This window comes from Drosophila elegans, unplaced genomic scaffold (genome assembly GCF_018152505.1).
Source record: "Drosophila elegans isolate 14027-0461.03 unplaced genomic scaffold, ASM1815250v1 contig_814, whole genome shotgun sequence".
Taxonomy (NCBI): Eukaryota; Metazoa; Arthropoda; class Insecta; order Diptera; family Drosophilidae; genus Drosophila; species Drosophila elegans.
Genome location: NW_024546167.1, coordinates 15241668 through 15262325, shown reverse-complemented (window position 1 = coordinate 15262325; position 20658 = coordinate 15241668). Strand labels below are relative to the sequence as shown.

Genomic DNA, 20658 nt, shown 5'->3' with positions numbered 1-20658 from the left:
TGCAAAGTTTATATTTCAAGGAATGTTGCACATACATTTTATTTAGATTTAATTTTTATTTTGTGAAAATGTTTAAAGTATTTTACTTTTCATAATTGAGAGAACAAAATTAACAATATTTTTCAAGTAATAATTGTGCTTCTTGTATTCGGAAATAATGAGTTTCTTTGGGATTTTTTCAAACTAAACGTCGTCATCAGCCTGGCAAATAAAGTGCTTTGTGAACTCACAATCCGACAGCCACAGTGGGGCATCTTCTCTGCCCAATGCTATGCAGCTCGGAAATCCGAAATAGTAATTTGGTTCTCCATCTGACCACTTCAAAAAGGCTGGCTTACCAGAGGCCAATGACACGAAACTGCCCTTTTCTGCGTGATCGTTACTGCCCAGCCAGTAGCCATTAAGTTGTTCAAGTTTTTTGCTTATAGCGTTTTGCTCCTCTTCGTCTTTAATCGAGGCCAGATGCCCCCCCATTTTCCGACAGGTTCTTGCAGCAGTTTTCCAATCCTGAGAAAGATCCTCTTCAATGTAAAACCTCCTTGATCCTATCAGCTGGAACTTCGGGACGGCGATTGAGTTATTCAGTACCGCTTTTAGTTGATCTTGAAAATCTTCTAATCTGGCGGCGAAAATTTCTTGCTGAGCACTCATCTGTAAAATGATTCTCTCCAGTGAACTCTCAATTTTAGAAAGCGTTTCATTAAAGGCTTTTTGTTCGGTTGAGATGCAGCGGGTCTCCAGGTCCTTCGGCACAGTTTCAATATCCTCACCACTTTGGGATCCTGTCAAAGATCCATAACAAACGCCAGCAATTAATACAAAAAACAATAGAGTTAGAAGTCTTGCCATTTCTGTGTATTTCAAAACGGTTGAAGCGTTTAAGATCGGTGTTTGAAGGCAACTGAAATTATATTGCTTAATTTCATGTCTTTATACGCGTCTGTCTGCGCTTATCAATGATGTTTTTGTATTGTTTTGAATCGGTCCGGAGCAATACAAAATAATTTTGGGCTAAATATTATTTGAGATCACGTTGACCGTTGATAACCTTTATATTTTGAACTTCTGTTGCCGAGCAGATCGGCTTTTAATCAGAGGTATTTTATATTAATACAAAAATCATAGACACTCTTGCAAATAGTGTTTTAATATTTGTCAAAACATCAATAAGAAGTCAAACAATTTTTGTTGATTTCTAAAAAAGGCATTGTCACTCTTCCAATTTTGCAAATCATGTAGATATTTCATAAAACTATTTTGCTTAACATAGTTCGTAAGATACACACTAGTGATTTAAAACACTTCAACATACACACATAATTATGCTAACGTTCTTGCTTTTTAGAAATATTGTATCATGAAATATCAATTTTCTCAATGCAACATGGATTTTATTGGTGAATTTCATAAGGGCTCCCCTGGTTGCAACAGCAAACCCGTTTTTATAAAACACGATTGTAAACAAATACTAATTGCTTGATATTAAAATTGGCCGCCTGCAATAATGATTAGCTCTTATCTGATATATAGATTTTCCCTCTCCCTCAGTAGCGATTGTTATCACTGTGAGCAAGCCAGTCCATGTTGTGGCTGGAAATCTCTCCCTGGGCACTGGGTATCAAAGCCCAATGAGCAGCTACAAATAGAGCGGAATTGCTGGTTCTCTCGCAGAATCGACACTGAGTTCTTCGCGAGTGGAGGTGTATTTGAACGCGGCGAGAATGATTTTGATTACTTTGACCCTGGGTTTGTTAGCGGTCTGGCTGCTGTACGTCGTTTTCACATGGAACTACGACCACTGGAGAAAGCGAAGAGTGCCGGGTCCCAAGCCCAGGCTTTTAGTCGGTAACTACCCTAACATGTTTACCATGAAGCGACATGCCATCTACGATATAGACGATATCTATAGGTGAGTATCCAAACTAATGGGATATGGAACATTCTGCCAAGAATGTTTATAAAGTAAACTTAAGTTTAAAAGGCTCAGGAAATAGAATGGATTCTAGATGCCGAAAAACATATCTGGTTTAGTTTATTTATATTATTATTACAATTTTTTAATTAATGAAATTGTATTGATTTTTTCGATTAACTTTTATCAAATGTTTACAATTTGATAATTCTTTTAGGCAGTACAAACACAAGTACGACGCAGTGGGAATTTTTGGCTCTCGAGCTCCACAACTGCTGGTGGTCAACCCGGAGTTGGCTCGTCGCGTTTTCGTGTCCAACTTTAAGAACTTCCATGACAACGAGCTGGCCAAGAACATTGACGAGAAAACCGATTATATTTTCGCCAACAATCCCTTCTCGCTGACCGGCGAAAAGTGGAAGTCTAGGCGGGCTGACGTGACCCCTGGTCTAACAATGGGACGGGTAAGAGAATTCCATTTTTTTACCATATCTTGATATAAATATAAGCAATGCCTCCCACAGATAAAGACGGTCTACCCGGTGACAAACAAGGTGTGCCAAAGCCTGAGCGAGTGGGTGGAAAAGCAAATACGTCTGGGCTCAACAGATGGTATAAATGCAAAGCATGTATGTATTTTTATTACCGCTTATTTGTAAGTAAAAGGTTGTTTTGTGTTCCTACAAAACTATGTATTCCCTTTTAAGGGAATCTATTATCGGTCAGGTTTGTAATTTTTACTATAACTATTCTTCTTAATTTCTATAACTTTTAAATTGTAATAATATTTTATTTACATTTTTATTGTTTATAACACATTCAAAATTTTAATAGGTGGGAAAAATACTTTCGGAGACATAGACTTTGGAAGTCGCTCTATCAATTTAATCTAAATTCTTATAGAAAAAAACTATACAAATTAAATTAAAAGTATGTATGTTTCAGAAAAAATCCGCCAATAATTAAAGTTTTGTATCTCTTTTAATTTGTTTTTCGTTCTATCAATTGCGTTTGAGATAAACTAATTCGCCTGCTGAAGTACTCAGTGTAACGTGTAGAGCTTTTTTCACCTTGAAATAATTATAATTATAATATGTGTAATAAAACCCGTTTTGATTTGCTCCACACCCACAGATGAGCCTTTGCTTCACATCAGAAATGGTCACCGATTGTGTTTTGGGTTTGAGCGCCGAAAGCTTCTCAGAGAAGCCCACACCCATTATGTCGCACATCAAAGATCTCTTCAATCAGCCCTGGACCTTCGTGTTGTTTTTTGTGCTAACCAGCACTTTTCCCTCGCTAAGCCATTTGATAAAGCTGCGCTTTGTACCGCTCAAAGTGGAAAAATTCTTCGTCGATTTGATGGGCAGTGCAGTGGAGGCCCGTCGCGCTCAATTGGCGAATGGAAAACAGTTCGAGCGATCGGACTTCCTGGACTATATCCTGCAACTGGGAGAAAAACGGTCCCTGGATAATCGACAGTTGCTGGCCTATTCCATGACTTTTTTGCTGGACGGCTTTGAGACTACGGCCACGGTTTTGGCCCACTTGCTGCTCAATCTAGGACGAAATGGCGATGCTCAGGAGCGTCTTCGGGAGGAGATAAGTGGCCATTTGCAGGATGGCGTCATTGCCTTTGACAGGCTCAACGATTTGCCATATTTGGATGCCTGTGTCCAGGGTGAGCTGAAACATGTTATAAGCTATGATTTACTTTACTAAGTATCTCTTTATCTGCAGAAACCATCCGCCTTTTCCCGCCGGCCTTCATGTCCAACAAACTGTGCACCGAATCCATCGAAATTCCCAACAAGGATGGCCCCAGCTTTGTGGTGGAGAAGGGCACCACCGTTGTAGTGCCCCACTATTGCTTCATGGTGGATGAGGAGTTCTTCCCCGATCCACAGTCCTTCCAGCCAGAACGATTCATGGAGCCCGACGCGGCCAAAACTTTCAGAGAACGGGGTGTCTTCATGGGATTCGGAGATGGTCCTCGCGTGTGCATTGGTAGGTAGACATTGTTTATAATTTAGGAACTAAAATTGCCACAAAGTAAAAGACATTGAATGGATAACCTTTAGATGATGTTTTCATGATTTATAAAGGTGATACCACACTTTTAAAGTCACAAGTACTTAAAGGTTGAATTCATTTTAATATTAATATTTTCTTTTCCCGCAGGAATGCGATTCGCCACAGTACAGATAAAAGCAGCCATTGTGGAACTAATCTCCAAGTTCAATGTCAAGATAAATGCCAAAACTCGCAAAGACAATAAATACGACCCTGTCCAAATCATCACCAGTCTGCATGGGGGAATTTGGTTGGATCTCGAAAAGCTGTAGAGATGCAATTTATTCATCAGTCCGCTCAAAGCGACAAAAATTGGCAGTTTCCCAGTGCATCGCTATAGTAACATATATACTTCCAACGCGATTGTTAAGCTCACAACAGCTTTTGACTTTGCTTCTATTTTTTGTATACTTATATTTAAGCTTTTCGTTATTGAATATATTTTTGTATTTACCATAATTTGCTACTGCATACACAATGTGTTTGAAATTGGGTGTGACAAACTGTAAGTTTCTTGGTAAGGTGGGCCAATGTTAATGAACCTAAAATTACTGGCATAAGTAATTTTAGAATTAAATATTTATTTTTATAAAACTGATAAATAAATAATATCCTAACAATTCATCCTGCTAGCAATAAATAAGGATGATCAAAATATTGCTATTCTGAACTCTTATGTTTTAGATGTAGTTTGTTTAAATGAAAACATATTTTGCATTTTAAACTACTATGAACTTACAAAGAAAACAAATATTATTCAAGTGCATTTCATGGGATAAATGGGACTTTACCCTTTTACTTAAGCAATTTGTTGTGTGTATCTGTGTTGGATACTATGAACTTACAAATCAAACAAATATTATTCAATTGCATTTCATGGGCTAAATGGGACTTTACCCCATTGGTTTTCTCCCCAATTATGTTGTAAAAATCGTTAGACTAGTTAGAGCATAATTCTAGATGATCGAGCCCAGTGTGATTTAAAATAGCACGATAAGCACAATTTAATTGGCAAATTCAATGTTAAGGATCTCAATACGAGTGGACTGCACTTGGACTCGTATCGCAATCTCTGGGGCTATTGTTCTCCCTGCATTTGGGTTCATTAAACACATACAACGCACATGAAAGGCGATAGAGAGAGGAAAGAAATACGTTTAAATGATAAGCGCTTAAGTCTGAGTTACTTGCCCATTGAATCCATGGAAAGTCAATTGGTTGGTCATTTGTAAAGTGTGACTTAATGTGATCAGTTGCTTCAAGTCGTGAGCCAAGTATTAATTCCAAAATTAAATCTCATTATGTTTGTGCTGTTGTTGGTTTTATTGGGAGGTCTGCAGGTGCAGGCCTGTGTGAATCGAGTTCCGTGAGTAAAAACCTTTGAATTCTACATTTTTCCAACAAATTAATTAACTATTTTGTGTATCCCAAGAATTGTCAAAATGCGTGGCACTCTGGTAACAATGCGCAAGTACCAGAGTTCAGCCAACTGCACAACAAATTGTGGTCCATTGGTGGGAAGAACCAGAACTGAGGTGAGCTATTCCTTAAAACCAGTAAAAAATTATCTTATTTCAAAAAACGAAATAGTTTCGAATGAATTTAAAACTTGATTGTGACTGTAAACTTTTTACAAATATGTTTTTTAAGTATTGTTTTTAATGAGTGGCTTAACTGAATAAAATAAAGTTATAAAATCGTTAAATTGTTTAAAAACAACAATTCAAAGCCAAATAACTGAACTTGGTCATGAAGTTTTTAAGATAAAATTTTGTAGTACAATGTAAGTGTTTAAATATTAAAATTGTTGTTTCTAGTCTTATGCATATGAATTTGTTCGTTTCACCCTAGACATACACGGGATTCCATGACATCTGCTGCGAAGGCTATATACGAAATGATGACAAGTAAGTCTAACATATATATGGACACACTAATTAACTAGCTAAGTTTTTGTTTAATCCTTTTTCAGTGAGTGTGTGCCGCAGTGCAAGGATTGCGGGCTCTCGGGCAAATGCCTTACACCAAATGTGTGTCTGTGCGACAAGGGCTTCTCGAATCGCCGGGATCGCAGCCACTGTGAGCCGGAGTGCAGCGAGTCCTGCGTGAACGGAAGCTGTATGGCTCCGGACGAGTGTGACTGCCTGCCGGGCCATCGATTTGTGAATGGTTCCCGGACGGAGTGTCAGCCCATTTGCGCGGATGACTGCACCAATGGGCGCTGCCTGGAGTCGGGAAAGTGCCAGTGCAACGCCGGTTACCAGCGGAGTGAGAGCCTCAAGAAGTGCGTGCCCGTCTGCCAGGATGCCTGCTACCATGGCGAATGTGTGGCGCCCAACGAGTGCCGCTGCAATCCCGGCCACGAACAGCGATTGGGCCAACCTTGGATTTGCGATCCGGTCTGCTCGAGCGGCTGTCCCAACGGAAATTGTGTGGACGCCGAGACGTGTCACTGCAAGATCGGCTATGTACACAAGGACCAAGCCTTGGCTTCGGGCTGCGAGCCCGTGTGCAACCCATCCTGCTCCAATGGCACCTGCATCTCGCCGGGCCACTGCTCCTGCTTCGAAGGACACGTCTTTGCCGAGGGGTCTCGACACGAGTGCGTGCCCAGCTGCCGCTCCGGCTGCGAGAACGGATTCTGCAGTGCCCCCGGCCGCTGTGAGTGCCACGAAGGCTTCGAAAAGTCCTCGCCGCACCGCTGCTCGCCCACCTGCCAACCGCTCTGTGGGCGCAACTCCCGCTGCACCGAGCCGGACACCTGCGCCTGCGAACTGGGCTACGTCTTCGTCAACGGCAGCACCACTGAGTGCGAGCCCTTCTGCCCCAGGAGCTGCCGAAACGGCATCTGCAGCAGTCCCGGCGTGTGCACCTGCTTGGAAGGCTACCAGGTGGGCACTCAAATAGTTTTCCTGATTTCTAACGGAAGAACATACATTTTTTAAATTTTTCTTTCGGATTGCGTAATATACAAAGAATTTTTTTTCCTCAAATTATTTTAGATATTTTTATTTAAGAAGTTGTTGAATTTCTTACTGGTGTTTAGTATGTTTGAATGTTTTAAACGATAATTTTGTTTAATATGTTGCAAAAATATTTAAGAAAATGTATTTAATCCGTTTAGCCTCTTAGGAGAATATGTTTCCATACCCTCGATTCATATATCTTGTTGTTATTACTTATATATTTTTATTTTACAAGGCCCTGCTCTCATTCTACTGCATACCCATCTGCACGAGGTCCTGTATTCACGGCAGCTGTGTGGCGCCCAACGAGTGTCGCTGCTTCAACGGCTACCGACCAAGTCCCACCCAAGGAGCCAGTGTGTGCGAGCCCATTTGCAGCCAGGACTGTGGCCATGGTCGCTGCATTGCCCCGGAGATCTGCCAGTGCGATGTGGGCTACGCCAAAAGGTGGCCCCGGGGAACTTGCGAGCCGTACTGTACGCAGAAGTGCGTGAACAGCCACTGCGAGGGATCGGGTCAGTGCCGTTGCTACGAGGGCTACAAGATGAGAGCCGGATCTGTTTCGATCTGTGATCCGGAGTGCTCGCCGGCATGCCGGAATGGCACCTGCGTAGAGCCCAACAGCTGTGCCTGCTTCACTGGCTACGAGGACACCAAGGTGCCGTACGAGTGTGTGCCTACCTGCCGGCCCAGGTGCGAAAATGGAAGGTGCTCAGCCCCCGGACAATGTGACTGCAATCCTGGCCATATGGTCACCAACTCCAGCGAGCCCCACTCATGTCGTGCCCAGTGCCGGGAGCAGTGCATCAATGCCGAATGTCTGGAGCCGGAGAAGTGCGTATGTCTGCCCGGCTATCGATTCATACCCAACAGCAGCACCGAATGCGAACCGATTTGCTCCAAGGGATGTCGTTCTGGCCAGGAGTGCGTGGCCCCAGAAACCTGCGAAGGCGCCGACTCCCTAATTAGTCCCACAACTGGCAGGCACTTGGTCTTCCACTGGTTCATGTTCTTCCTGGCCATTCTGCTCTGCCTGGCCCTGGTGATGACTCCACTGCTGGTGCTCAGGGAACTGCAGCGGCGACGTCGTGGAGGCGACAAGCAAAGAACCCATCTCATCGAGAACCCCTCATATGGAGTGGTTCAGGCCAACAGCGAGGAGGCAGCCAACGAACTGGGGATCGGACTAGGGGATTAAAAAAGTAAGAAAATCTATAGGAGCTCAACAATTCCTTGAAAATTATCTCAAACAGCCATAGACGTAAGCATTAAGAACCTTCTAAATATATTAATGTGAAATACATTTTTAGCCCTTGATTTAATAGCTTAGATCTGTTTTTGAACTTAAGTTGTCAGAGAAATGATAGCTGCTAATATATATAATAATATGTATTCATTCATTAAAAAAATCGATAGAGAATATAAAAGACTAAAATCAATTTCGACCAAATGATTTTCCATTATAGTTTTTGTAATATCCTTTAAACTTCATATTTGGGAAAAATTTTGCTTTTTAAATGGTTTAAAGTTGAATATTGCTTCTGTAATTTTATGTATCTCCAAATTGTACAAATTTTTAGTTTCCCGAAAATTTTTAACGCCTCAGATATAAAAATACATCTTCCTGTATGTGGAAATAGTTTAATTTAAATGTTTATGGCTTGGTTTCGTTTACAATCGTCTCGTTCGACAAAGTTCTACACCGAAGGATGCTTGGCATCATCGAAAATAATACACACATATATAAATATATATATATATATATAGATATTCTAAACATGTATGGTTAAAAGTTATGAACGTAATCTACCGTAATAAATTATGCAATACATAATACTCGTTGTCAACTTTGGCCAGATTCTTAAATTATTGTCATGGTGTGAATTTTTTTCGCTATAAAAATAATTTTTGAAATAAACTTTGTAAAGTGGATTTAAAATATAACAAATAAAATATGTGCATATATGAGTGCCTTATAAAACATGTGGTAATAAAAACAATAATTTAAGAAACTGGACTTGTGACTGATCCTTTCAACGTTGTTATCCTTTGGGCTCAAGTGCTCGCTTCCAAGTGATTCAATTGGATCCTGATCTTAGGTGTGATCTAACTTAACAAATTGGCTACTTAATGCTACAAACATAATGCTTTTAGTTGCCTAAAGCGTGTTTTTGTTTCTTTTGTGTCTTTACTAGCCTAAATGCCAAATCCTTTCAATCAGCTGTTAGCCCTCATCCCAACCCCGTCCCACCCCGAATACAATCTATGAACACAGTCAGCTTTTGTCCTGTTCCCTTGACCCTACAGAAAGGTCTCCTCCCGGTTGGCTCTGCCCATTCTCCGCCAGCGCCAGTCCCACCATCATGGTGGTGCGTCGTTGGGATCGGGTGGTGGCTTCGCCGGCTGCAGCACCACCGGTGGTGGAGTCGTCGTGGTTGTGGCGGCTGTGGTGGGTGCAATGAGGAAGCCACTCGATGCTCCAGGCAGTGGCATGCCCAGGAACCCGGCTGCTCCCGTGTTGGCCGAGTCGCCATCCTCCATGATGACCGAGCTGTCGGCAGCCGAGGGTATAGTGGGCAGGAAACGCACTCCCAGGCGCGGTGGCGACGAGTCCTCCTCCTCCTGGACCGCCTCCTGGCGCACCAGTCTGGGCTTCACAGCATCCAACTGGGCTTTGCCGTTGTGGGCTGAAAACGGATTCATCCAATAAAATAATCACTAATTACGAAATTGTATATTTTCAATGACAAAACAATGTAAGATAAAATTAAGATGATATTTTCAAGTCCAAAAAAATTATTTATATATAATGAGGGTAAGTTATTTCATATATAAAATCCAATATCATAAATAATTAATTAATATTTACAAATATTAATGTGATAGTTTTGAATAGATCAATGTAAATTACAGTTTAAGATCAATTCTACATGTTAATGTTTAATGTGAGCGAAGACTAAGATGATCTTTTCAAGTTCGAAGAAATATAAGAAATTGTATTTTAAATCGCCATAGTCTGCATTCTACATTAAGACCGTATTAAGTACTGGTACTGAATTTACATACCTATGATCGAGGGCAGGGGTGTGCTGCTGCCGGCACTGGAGCGCGACAGGCGGAAGGTGGAGGTGCTGGCGGTGGTGGCCGAGGCGGAGGAGTCGTTCCGCGAACTGGACAAGTTGGAGTCCTGCGACGTCTTGCGGGTGATGAGCCAGGCGGAGTGGCGCCTCCGCCCATGACCGTGCGGATGGCCATGGGGCTCCAGCATCTTTAGCGGCATGCTGCAGTTGCCTGGCGGTACGGGGGCGGACGAGGGCGGTCCGTGTCGCCAGCTGGATGACCTCGAGCTGCAGAAGTTCTCGCTGGAAATGGAGCTGGCTCGATTCTGGCGTTGCTGTCGCAGTTCGGCGAACTGGTACTGATAGGGATTCGCAGCAGCCGCAGTGTAGGCTCGCTGGCGTCTCTGCTGCGGCTGCCTTCGCTGCTTCCTGCGCCTTCTACTCTCCCCGCAGCAGAAGGTCCTCAGCCGCTGCCACAAACTCGGCGTCTGCTCCATCTTATGCCAATTGGGCATCTCGCTGGGCAGCATCCGCAGGCAGCGGCAGCCTGGTGGATGAGCCACTGCCGTAGCGGGCAATAAAGGTGGCGGTAGTTCACCCCTCTTTGTTCGCGCCACTGCGCCACGCCCACCCTGCCCACCGCCGCCCACAACGCGTGACTCCTCAAAGTGCTTGCACAATGTCACACAGTCCTTCTTGAACTGTTTCGTCATTATGGCATAGAGAAAGGGATTGCAACAGCTGTTCAGAGGCAGCACAAAAACCGTGAATATCTTGGCCTGTTCCAGCGAAATTAGCTGCAGGCCAAAGATGGCCGTGATGGAGAAGAAGGCGATGGGCGACCAGCAGAGGAAATCCGTGAATACCAACAAGGCCATCCGCTTGGCAATGCGCGAATCGTTGGTATTCCATGCCTGACTGCCCCTGATGGCCCAGTACATCTTCAGGTAGCAACCCATCAGAGTGAGAAAAGCACACCCATTGATGAACATCAGTGAGATCACATAGGTCAGGCTCGCAGGTCCAGTGGTCGTCTCAAAGGGCAGGCACACGGCAAACTTCCTGTAGTCCGAAACGCCGAGAAGAGGCATCAAGGCCATCAGCAGGGCGAAAACCCAGCCCACACTCATTATATAGCCCGCCTGCTTCAGCGAAAGTCGCTTGTTCAGGTGAATGGCATGGGTGATGGCGTAGTTCCGCTCCAAGGTGATCACTGCCAGCGTGTAAACGGACAGCTCCGAGCTGAGGACTGCCAGGAAACCGGACAACTGGCAGAGCAGCGACATCTGCCACGGAATGGCGAACATCCGGAACTCACCCAAGGTGGCTGCATCCACGATGGCCAGAATGCCCAGGTAGATGCCCATGAAGAAGTCCGCCGCAGCCAGATTGCAGACCAGAAACCGCGGCACATCCATCTTGGAGCGCGAGCAGAGCAGCACAAAGACCACTGTGCCATTGCCCAGAAGGGACAGCAGGAAGACCACCCACACTCCGCAGCGCAGGGTCCACCAGTCGAAGAGATCGGCGCAGGGCAGGAAGGGTCCTGGCATCGGTAGGCACTGCACCGATCCCGGCTGAAAGTCCTCCGTGGACATGCCCGAGAATAGACCTGTTCCAAAGCCATATCCCGTGGCCGGACCACTCACGTCGTGCTCCTCGAAGTACTCCTCCATGTAGCTGGTGGCGATTTGTCCTCCAGTTTGCGACTGCAGCTGCTCCTCGTTGAAGTTCGCAGCCGCATCCCATGGATCGTGCATGGCGGCACCCAGCTGCTTGCTGAGATTGTCTGAGGAGGGAAAACATATTTCAGAGTAATTTCTTTATAATACATTCTACTAATGACGCGACTTTATCTCATACGGATTTTTCTAAAATGTTATTATATTTTTTTAAATTACAAACATTTAAGGGCCTATAAAATTAATTAATTTAAGTTTTTTTAAAACATGAGTTAATGCTAAAGAATATTTTTAAGGAATTGCTATGATTTACCTCTTAAGCATGGTTTAATAATGCCTAGTCTGATATCTTATTACCCAAAGTCTTTTTTTGAATTTTTACTCACGCATTTGGGGCCAGATGTTCATCATGCTGTTGTTCCACAGGGTCATGTCGAACTCCGCGTCGGAGGGAAAGAGCACTGCCTCCTGGACCTGGGAGGTTTTCTTCTGCGAGGACATGGCCACCAGGGGCAGAAAAGCACAGCAATGGTAGGCATACGATAGAATGAGTGTTTGGATCCGGGGAAATGTGTCGGGTGGCGGAAACTCCCTAAGTTTTGGATTGTTGAAGGTCTTCAGGTGGAGCAGAGCACGCAGTCCCGCTTCGGGCAGTTCGGGAAAAATATTATTGCCCAAATTGAGATCCTCCAGAGCGGTAAAGCCGGAGAAGGCCTCCTTGTGTATGTGCGAGATGGCATTGCCTTCCAGGTCACTGTGATTGTAATAAATATAATATAACAAAATACGCATATTTTCAGCTGAAATTGACCCACAGTAGTTGGAGCTTGGGAATGCCTTGAAAGGCATCTTGGGGCAGCGCCTTGATTCGATTGTAGGAGAGCAAAAGATCGTGCAACTGCTTCAGTCCGTTGAAGGGCTTCCCCTGAATCGTCTCAATTTGATTGCTCGATAGATCTCTGGTTGCAAAGAAAGAGTCGTTATATAAGAAAAATACATTGGGGGAAAAAAAATATTAGGGTAATTTTTGGGCACCTTTTAAAGTTATTTTAAAACACTAGTGATTTCTTAAGCATTTTCTATAGTTAAAAATGGTAGTACTCACAACAGCCTTAAGTCTCTGCAACTACTTAAATTTGGGATGCGTTTTAGGGAATTGGTTTTTAGTTCTCTGTGAATGAAATAATTATAAGCTGCACCCATGATTTTCCTTCCCTCTACTTACAAACTCTTCAGTCTTGGCGTTTGACGGCACAAATTCGTTGGCACCTCCTGAATGCCGGCTCGATCCAGTTTCAGTATCTCCAGGGCATGGCAGGCCTCAAGCTCCGGAAACGAGCGCAAAGTTCGCACATCCGACAGGATCCTGAGAAATCGAGGAACTTAATTTTCCTGTCACCTCAGTGTGTGAAAGGGCCAAGTGAAGTCGACCCCGAATGGTACTCACAGCTTCCGCAGCTTGGTCATTCCCCGGAAGGCGCCTGCCGAAATGGTCGACAGGGGATTGGCCCTCATGTCCAGCATTTGCATGCTCCTCGGCAGTTCGGTGTCGTTTATCCAGCGCAGTCGATTGCTGGTTATGGAACTGGAAGAGGGGGAGGAGGGAGGGGGAGAAATTTAATAAAAACGTTTATCCAATGCCAAGAAAAGTATCTTTCGGATACACTCTGCTGGCAAGTGGCACTCGGATGCAGCTGCATTTAAAAGTCAAGTTCTGCAAACAAGCCAACAAAGCCAAAAATAAACTGCGACAGAGCATACTTTCGGGCGCTCATATTGTTAACGTCTATTTGTGTTTCTTGGCCAACATTTTCGTGTGGAGGGCAGGAAATGAAACTGCAAAGTGTCAAGAAAGGTTAACCTAGATGGCAAGCTGGCAGGGCGAAAATTCGGTCATCAACCACAAAGCTTACTCAATTCTACGACAATTCCTTTAAATTTTCAAAGCACACAAATTAAGTTCCATTTAGATGTCTCTTTTTCAGCAAGTCTGCGGGTAGAAAAATCTTTTTGTTTATCTCTTCTAGGTTGTTGCACTGACTTGGCTTGACTCCCATTCTTTTACGATTGGAGTCAACAAAATGCAGACGCTTACTTGGTGCTTTTAATCCTTTTAAATTTGATTTTTTGTTTGTGCCACTTTTGTGTGGAACCACACACATGCTCCTACACTCGTACAAATTTATTTACCAGCTTAATTCCCCAATCATGGATGCACTGGCACTGGCTCTGCAGATGCAGCACAGCGTGGCTTTTATCGCAACATTTAACATGCTCATAATTATCCTGTTTACCAGAAATTGAATTTCCTCGGCGAGTTCTTGCAATCGCAAACGATGTCAGCATTGCAATGACAGTTGCTGCTGTACCAGCGATGTTGCTGCTGTGCTCCTTCTGGAGTTCCTCAAGATGGCGGGCGTGTGACAAAAACAAAATGCAACTCGCAGTCCTCGTCGATTCGTGGTTGGCAGGATATCTGGCAGGATATCGACTAGAGAGCCAAGCAGGCTGCGGTCGGATGTGGCCATAAATTCGCCAAGTAATGATGCGTTATGATTTTCGGTTTCCGCTTGCTTGCGGCCCCACAAAGTAGGAAATGTTGTGGCAAGTCAACATCGCCACTGGCAGCTGCAATTGCTCCCCATTCTCTGCTTTGGCTAATATTTGTCCAACACCTGTGCTCTCATTCATCTGATATACTTACAGCTCTTGCAGTTGCGACAATTTGTTGAGTCCCTCGGGCAGACTGCTTATTAAATTATCATCCAGCTCTCTGCAAAGAAAAAATGGTTGGAGTTGGTTTGAAATACATTCCTTGATTTCGATTATAGAAATTGAGTTGCAAATTTTGCTCTCGCATTTTATTTTTCTAAGAAATCACAGCCATTTGCATGACTTTGTTTGGGGGTCAGTTTTGCTACGTGACATCACGTAGTTCCAAGCGGTGGGTTTTCCATTTCCGATGGGGCGACTCGTGGTAGAAGATGCAAATTTATGCGTAAACATAAAGTTTATGGGGATTCCTTAACAAACTGCTTTGATTTCAATTATTTATAAAATTTTGCAAAACAAACTTGATATCGTAGAGTGAAAATGGCCTATGGAAAGTTGCAAACTAAAGCAATAAATACTAAATAACATTTGGTATTCACATTCAGTGGTATTATACCCAAATATCCTTTACATTTACAAATTAATAAATACTAAATAGTTTTTGCCTAAGCATTTAATTATATTAATTTTACTGTTATTGATATTTAAATAACAAACACCTTCTTGTATATTTAGTAGAACGATTTTTTTCTGTTTCTGTTGACCTTTTTTTAGCAACTTTAAACCCACTGGGGACCGAGAACAACAGATGCTCTCGCCACCAACTTTCGATCTCGTTTTCCTCCTTATGTGACCCACTACAACTCCACTTCTGGTGGGCGTGACTTGGCTTCCATAAATCTAGGAGCAAACGCCAGTGTGCACACGGAATATTTCCCCCATTCTTGGTGAACGTTTAGATTTACGCGTTGCACGGGAGAAGTTTTTCACTTTCACTTGATGCATTCCACGCCCCCTTTTTAGTCCCGTTCGAAAGAGAATGGGACTCTGTCAGCCACAACATAAATTTGCATATTTGTCTGCTGTGGGTGGGAATGCGAATACCAAAACGAATATGTGGTGGATAAGGAGCCGAGCGAGCGGTTTTTATGGGCCCACGGAAAACCGTGCAGCGCAAAAGCCAAAAATGTGCGGTAAACAGCAGCGCAGAACGTCAACGCTGGCGACGACAATTTAAGCTGTCGGATCCGAAGCACGCTGAACTTAACGCGCAAAGGGAAAAATGAAAGAAAAACGAAAAGTTTTCCACGCTTTTGCTGTAAAATTGAAATTTATTCGAGCCATGGCCGCAAAACGGATAAACACCATTTCCACTTGCCACTTGGTGCGCGCTTGAGGTATCATCGTTTACTCCACTCTTGGCATTTTTAATGGGGTATACAGTTTATTTCGATTAAAAAGCTAACGATTTTAACAAAGATTCCAACCCTTTATATTTAAAGTTATTATAAAATGAAATGGTTAATTAACTGAAGATTGTTTCACATCATATTTTTCAGCATTTTATAGAGCAATATATGAGATAAAATTTAGGGTATTTAACATTCGGCTTTCTTTATTCGAAAAGAAATAATTTTTCTATTTGATATCAATTGCAATTTTGTGGGTCGCCTTGGTGTCAGTGGCTTTATGTCATGTCCCTTTTGCCCATGTATATGTTTGGGTTTCCTGCATAAAGTTCTTAAAGTATTCGAAGTTCTTTCGCATGGTTGTTGCTACTTACAAAACTTTTAAGGCGGTTAAATTTTTTAGAGCTCCCGCGGAGATTTTCATGATTTGATTTCGCTTCAGCAAACTGTAAAAACGAGGAAAAATTAATGCTTAAACTTATGCACATGAATATGGGTGGCAGGGGAGACATCAATTACTTACAGCACGATCAAGTTTGGCATTCGCGGAAAGTCCTCGTCGTTTATTATTGTCAACAAATTGCTGCCCAAATTGCTGTCGATGGTTCAAGTGTAAGGAGAAAACAGAAATTATGAGCAATCGCATGGTTTTATGATCCCTTAACTTTCGTTTAAAATTCAATTCTTTTTGTGGCTTGAGTAAGTTTATAGATTAAAAATGGTAATAATCTTGGTATAGAGGAAGTTATGGGGTCAATGTTCGACATAGACATGCACATAAAATTATTATTATTGGCTGTGGTTAGTTTATATGGGATTTATTGTTGAATGGCTGTCGTTTATGTGGAGTATTTAATCAATTGGTTTTTCAATTTAATAATTTGCTTTGTGTTTCAGTAGTTTTGGCTTGTAAGCCAATTTTCTAAGCCCATAAATTAGTAAACATGTATATATGGAATTAGATTCAATACAAATTTCCATTCCCCCCGCACATTAATTAAACAATTAGCCTAATTGGCCACAAACCTTTACCGAATTGCATGCCAAAACATAATAAAAGATTTAGAATGCGCCAACAGCAACATGGATTAAGATATCAAACCAACGTAAGGTAAAATATTTGGTTACTAATTTTCTGAACATGCAGGATGATAATTAGTTTAAAAAACTCTTTATTTGAGGCAAGTCAAAGGGCTCACAGTGCTTCGAGCGTTCTGAGTCCGGCCAGCGCATTTGTGGGAATTTTATAGAACAGATTGCCCTCCAATCGCAAGGTGCGCAGTTTCTGCAGGTGGCCCAGACAATCGCCATCCAGGCTGACCAGGGCGTTGCCATTCAGCTGTCTGTGTTTTTTTTTTATTTTAGCCATTGCAAAAGTATCAAAATAAAGGGGGAAAACAGCGCAGAAAAGCGAAAAATATGAGAAAATAGCGTGTAATTGCTCGGCGGGTGCATGTGCGTGGTGTGTGTGTTCGTTGGCCCGAAAACAAACAAATTCATCCGGCTGAGAAGTCCTCGCGGGGCTACCATCAGCTACATCCTCTCTCGCGGCGATATCCTCAACTTAATTGCAGTGCTTAAAAGCAAACATAAGCGTCCACCACGTACATACTCACACTCAAACACACACACACATCAGGGGCGGAGGGTATTTTATTATTTTAAACATTTTTGCTTGCATACTTACAGGCTGGTCAGCTGAGAAAGTCCTTGGAAGGACTGCGGTGGCAAGGACTTGAGGCCACAGTTCTGCAGGCTCAATCGCTTCAATTTGCCCAGGCCATAGAATGCATTGGGATCCATATTAATGATGCTATTGTCGGACAAAGTTCTGCAAATAAACCTTCCCTTGGTCAACAATGATAGTACAAGTATAACCGGCGCATAAAGTCAAACTAAAGTCGTCGAGGGCCAAAGTGCAGGAAATTGCAAGGATAGCAAAGTCGGGAGTAATTAATCGTGCCAACTCGCTGAAATATACAGCGTAATCAAGTAATTTATATTACCAAGGGGCAGGACTTAAATCGGGGGTCGGGAATCAGCGGTTTGGTCAGGATTGGGTCGTGTGTTGACCGCTGTGATTTTCCTTTTTTCGAGCATGGCTTTGCTGTGAAATTGAATAATGAGTTGCAAAGCCCGGCGATGGCAACTTTGACTGCTGGAATGACGAAAGTTTTTATATTGTTGTCATATTTTTACTCTTGTTGCTGCAGTCCGGGTCCAGATTAAAATGGGGAAGTTTTGCGGTTTCTAAAAATACCCCAAGGGAGTTGGGTGGGTGTTCAGAGTGGTTTTCACTGCGGCTTAATTTGGAAAGGGCAGGATAATCTGCACCATGAATGAAATTGGTAAATTTATCATTAATTAAATGGAACCATAAAACTGCAGTGCTGAACGGAGTTTATGTAACATTTTTACAACATTAATCAGGCATTTATACTCACAGCTCCTCCAGATTGGGTACCATAAAAAATGAGTTTGCCTCCAACTTGGTAAGGTTGTTGTTTCCCAAATCTCTGTTGGTGAAATGAATGACAGAAACAAAACAATAAACAAATTAATAACTGTATTGAACCATCCTCGGATGCCAACATTTCATCTATCAATAAGGCAAAAGGAAAACATTTGCCATTGCTATGAATTGTGAACGAGGCTTAAACGTTTGGTGGGATGAGGGGAAATCTCGGTGGGCCATCAATCAAACTGGAAATGGCGTAAAAACAAATTGTGCCAACCCTAGATCTCACAGCAGCGGAAAATGGCATAAAAATGAAGATGAGCTGTTACTTAGGAAAGCCAACGTTTTTGGCAAAATCAGAAGATACCCATTGAAAGTGAATTTTACCATCTAGGTTGCAAGTGATTTTAATGACTTATGACTTGTGTCTCCGAGCGATGCGTTAATTAATAAATTATTTATTTATGGACCGTTCGAGTTGGCCATTAATCAGTTGAAACTTTGGCTTAGCCAAAAGCGGTGCCCAACTCCTTTGAGAGAGCCCGTCGGCGGCAAGAAAACGTGACTCACATACGTGAGCAATGACGATGTGACGGTGACGGTGATGACGATTGCGAAACGCTGCACAACGTGGCGTATGTGTAATTAGATTAAACCGCATGCCAAAATCGTCCGAAACCGAATCGGACCGAAGACTGCGAAATTGACTTGTAATTATGCGATTTGCGGAATTCCAGCAGCGGCAAATGGTTCAATATCGCGTACTGTGAGCCTGCTTAATCGCTTAATAAGGGGAAGTTTTGGAATTATTAAACGATATCATTAGACAGCTATCCGTGGTATTTGGCAATAGGGATTTACTTTAAGAAAGGCATTTAAGATTTGTCCAAGCTTAAAGGATGGAATCAAACACAGAAAATTTCATTTTAAAGAAATTATTATTTAATCCATTTTTGTTATTTAAGTCTATATTTTCGTTTAATATTTAAATTATTCATAAGATGTTTATAATTTGTTGATAATGATTATATATGGTTTGAAATGATTTAATAAGAAAGGTTTTTCTTAGTTTCTTGTAATGCTTTTTTGGGCTTATAATATCGAGTACTAAATTTTGATATACTCACAGAACGACCACCTCGCTGGGCAGGTTGACGGGCACCGCCAGGATGCCGATGCCGCGGCAGCTGAGCCGCAGGACCTCTAGGCTGCCGCTGCAGTGGCAGTGTTTCTGCAACCAGCGTTCGCAGACAGCGTGCAACGTTCGCTTGCCGCCGATGACGTCAGAGGAGGAGGAGGCGGTGGTCAGCTGGCTGCCGTGGTACTCCTGCAAGGACTTCTCGTACAGGATCTGCGCCTCCCGTTCGGGATCGGCCGAGGGCAGCATCACATTCTCCCTGATGCCCGAGGGCGTGGCAGTGGATGCTATTGCGGTTCTATTTACGACAAGTTGTTTGCTGGCTTGTTGATGTTGATGCTGCTGCTTTAGGTGGACGTGATTTTCCTCTACTGTTGTTCGATTTTCTTTGGTTTCATCATGGCCCGTTGCTGCTGGCAGCAAAAGCAGTCGCAGAAGCAGAACACAGAGCGCCAGGCGCCAGCTCCAGCTCCAGCTCCAGCTCCAGCTCCAGCTCCAGCTCCACCGGCATCTCCACCGGCAACGCACTGCCATCGTCGCTGTCGTCGCTTTTCTTGATTGATGCCGTCAAGCATTTGTCATTTGATGACAGTTTTGTGTGCGATTCGTTTCTCGCTCATGATTCTCGGCTGCCGTTGCGGTTCCTGAAACTTGCCTCACTCACTTCTCAGTCGCAGTTCGAATTTATTTCATTCACTTTGCATTCACTTTCCGCTTCAGTTGCACTTCATTGTTGGTTTGGTTGTGGTTTGCTTTGTTTTTTTTTAAATATATTATACGGCAGCAAATGGAATTGCTTGCGTTTTTACGCTTAACGTAGCTCAAATGCAGCGGTTTCTCGGGTTATCGAGGTGATTGATGCTGTCTGAGGGGATGCGATAATAAGGTGTCAGTCACAGTTCTTAAATTATTATACATTGGCTTTTTTACGGTAGTTGTGTGGTTTGTCTAGAGAATTTTAAGCAAAAGGTAGTTACTGCCAATTGACTTGCTAAATCAATGTATATTAAACGATAGGTTGATATTATAACACTTAAATTAACAAAAGGAACGTTTATTTTAATTTAAAAGTGTTGATACATTCAAGTTTAAAAAAGATTTTAAAGTTCATTGTTCAAACAAATTGGCACTTATAAATTAAATGCTAATAGTATTCATGCAAGCTTGTTAAAACCGAAAGATAGATTTTATCAACCGCCACATTTGTGCACTATTATAAACTTTTTGTCACATTACCCTTATCACAGCAACATAAAAGAAAGTTTTCCCCCAGAGCTCATAACGTACAAAATTAGCCAAACAGCCCATCAAACACTTCACATAAACAATGGACCCAAATCGCTAGTTGGTCGAAACTCGTGGGCACAGGACCGAGCCTTGTTTCTGTCAGAAACAAAAGGCTAAGAGC

The 20658-nt window shown here is 42.8% G+C and overlaps 4 protein-coding genes across 4 annotated transcripts; 2 read left to right on the top strand and 2 right to left on the bottom strand.

Annotated features, from left to right (window-relative positions):
- Positions 1–64: 64 nt before the first annotated feature.
- LOC108149322 (C-type lectin 37Db-like) lies at positions 65–919 on the bottom strand. Its single transcript, XM_017276782.2, has one exon. The coding sequence runs from the start codon at positions 847–849 to the stop codon at positions 184–186; it is 666 nt and encodes a 221-aa protein (XP_017132271.1). The 5' UTR covers positions 850–919; the 3' UTR covers positions 65–183.
- Positions 920–1681: 762 nt separating this feature from the next.
- On the top strand, positions 1682–4458 carry LOC108149318 (probable cytochrome P450 28a5). The gene is made up of 6 exons (XM_017276777.2): positions 1682–1909; positions 2130–2376; positions 2437–2541; positions 3047–3593; positions 3653–3919; positions 4094–4458. Exons 1-6 carry the CDS (start codon positions 1722–1724, stop codon positions 4255–4257), a joined length of 1518 nt encoding a protein of 505 aa, XP_017132266.1. The 5' UTR covers positions 1682–1721; the 3' UTR covers positions 4258–4458.
- A 756-nt stretch (positions 4459–5214) lies between these two features.
- LOC108149317 (von Willebrand factor D and EGF domain-containing protein) lies at positions 5215–8486 on the top strand. The gene is made up of 5 exons (XM_017276775.2): positions 5215–5351; positions 5418–5520; positions 5837–5892; positions 5958–6876; positions 7187–8486. The coding sequence occupies exons 1-5, from the start codon at positions 5287–5289 to the stop codon at positions 8147–8149; spliced, it is 2106 nt and encodes a 701-aa protein (XP_017132264.1). The 5' UTR covers positions 5215–5286; the 3' UTR covers positions 8150–8486.
- A 92-nt stretch (positions 8487–8578) lies between these two features.
- LOC108149316 (leucine-rich repeat-containing G-protein coupled receptor 5) lies at positions 8579–20115 on the bottom strand. Its single transcript, XM_017276773.2, has 14 exons — positions 19240–20115; positions 18099–18170; positions 17342–17485; positions 16854–16997; positions 16178–16249; positions 16029–16100; positions 14397–14465; positions 13140–13277; positions 12918–13058; positions 12798–12863; positions 12508–12651; positions 12079–12446; positions 10018–11799; positions 8579–9638 (listed from the first exon to the last, which is right to left on the bottom strand). Exons 1-14 carry the CDS (start codon positions 19782–19784, stop codon positions 9313–9315), a joined length of 4083 nt encoding a protein of 1360 aa, XP_017132262.1. The 5' UTR covers positions 19785–20115; the 3' UTR covers positions 8579–9312.
- Between the last annotated feature and the right edge of the window lie 543 nt (positions 20116–20658).

Bases quoted from the DNA above. Each gene is read 5' to 3' on its own strand.
- LOC108149317 (XM_017276775.2), top strand. From the start codon at position 5,287: ATGTTTGTGCTGTTGTTGGTTTTATTGGGAGGTCTGCAGGTGCAGGCC. The intron at 5,521-5,836 runs GTGAGCTATTCC...GTTTCACCCTAG, and splicing joins TGGGAAGAACCAGAACTGAG to ACATACACGGGATTCCATGA. The intron at 5,893-5,957 runs GTAAGTCTAACA...ATCCTTTTTCAG, and splicing joins TATATACGAAATGATGACAA to TGAGTGTGTGCCGCAGTGCA.
- LOC108149322 (XM_017276782.2), bottom strand. From the start codon at position 849: ATGGCAAGACTTCTAACTCTATTGTTTTTTGTATTAATTGCTGGCGTT.
- LOC108149316 (XM_017276773.2), bottom strand. From the start codon at position 19,784: ATGGCAGTGCGTTGCCGGTGGAGATGCCGGTGGAGCTGGAGCTGGAGC. The intron at 16,101-16,177 runs GTAAGTAATTGA...TCGTTTTTACAG, and splicing joins ATGCCAAACTTGATCGTGCT to TTTGCTGAAGCGAAATCAAA. The intron at 12,447-12,507 runs GTGGGTCAATTT...TTACAATCACAG, and splicing joins ATTCCCAAGCTCCAACTACT to TGACCTGGAAGGCAATGCCA.
- LOC108149318 (XM_017276777.2), top strand. From the start codon at position 1,722: ATGATTTTGATTACTTTGACCCTGGGTTTGTTAGCGGTCTGGCTGCTG. The intron at 2,377-2,436 runs GTAAGAGAATTC...TGCCTCCCACAG, and splicing joins CTGGTCTAACAATGGGACGG to ATAAAGACGGTCTACCCGGT. The intron at 3,594-3,652 runs GTGAGCTGAAAC...CTTTATCTGCAG, and splicing joins TTTGGATGCCTGTGTCCAGG to AAACCATCCGCCTTTTCCCG.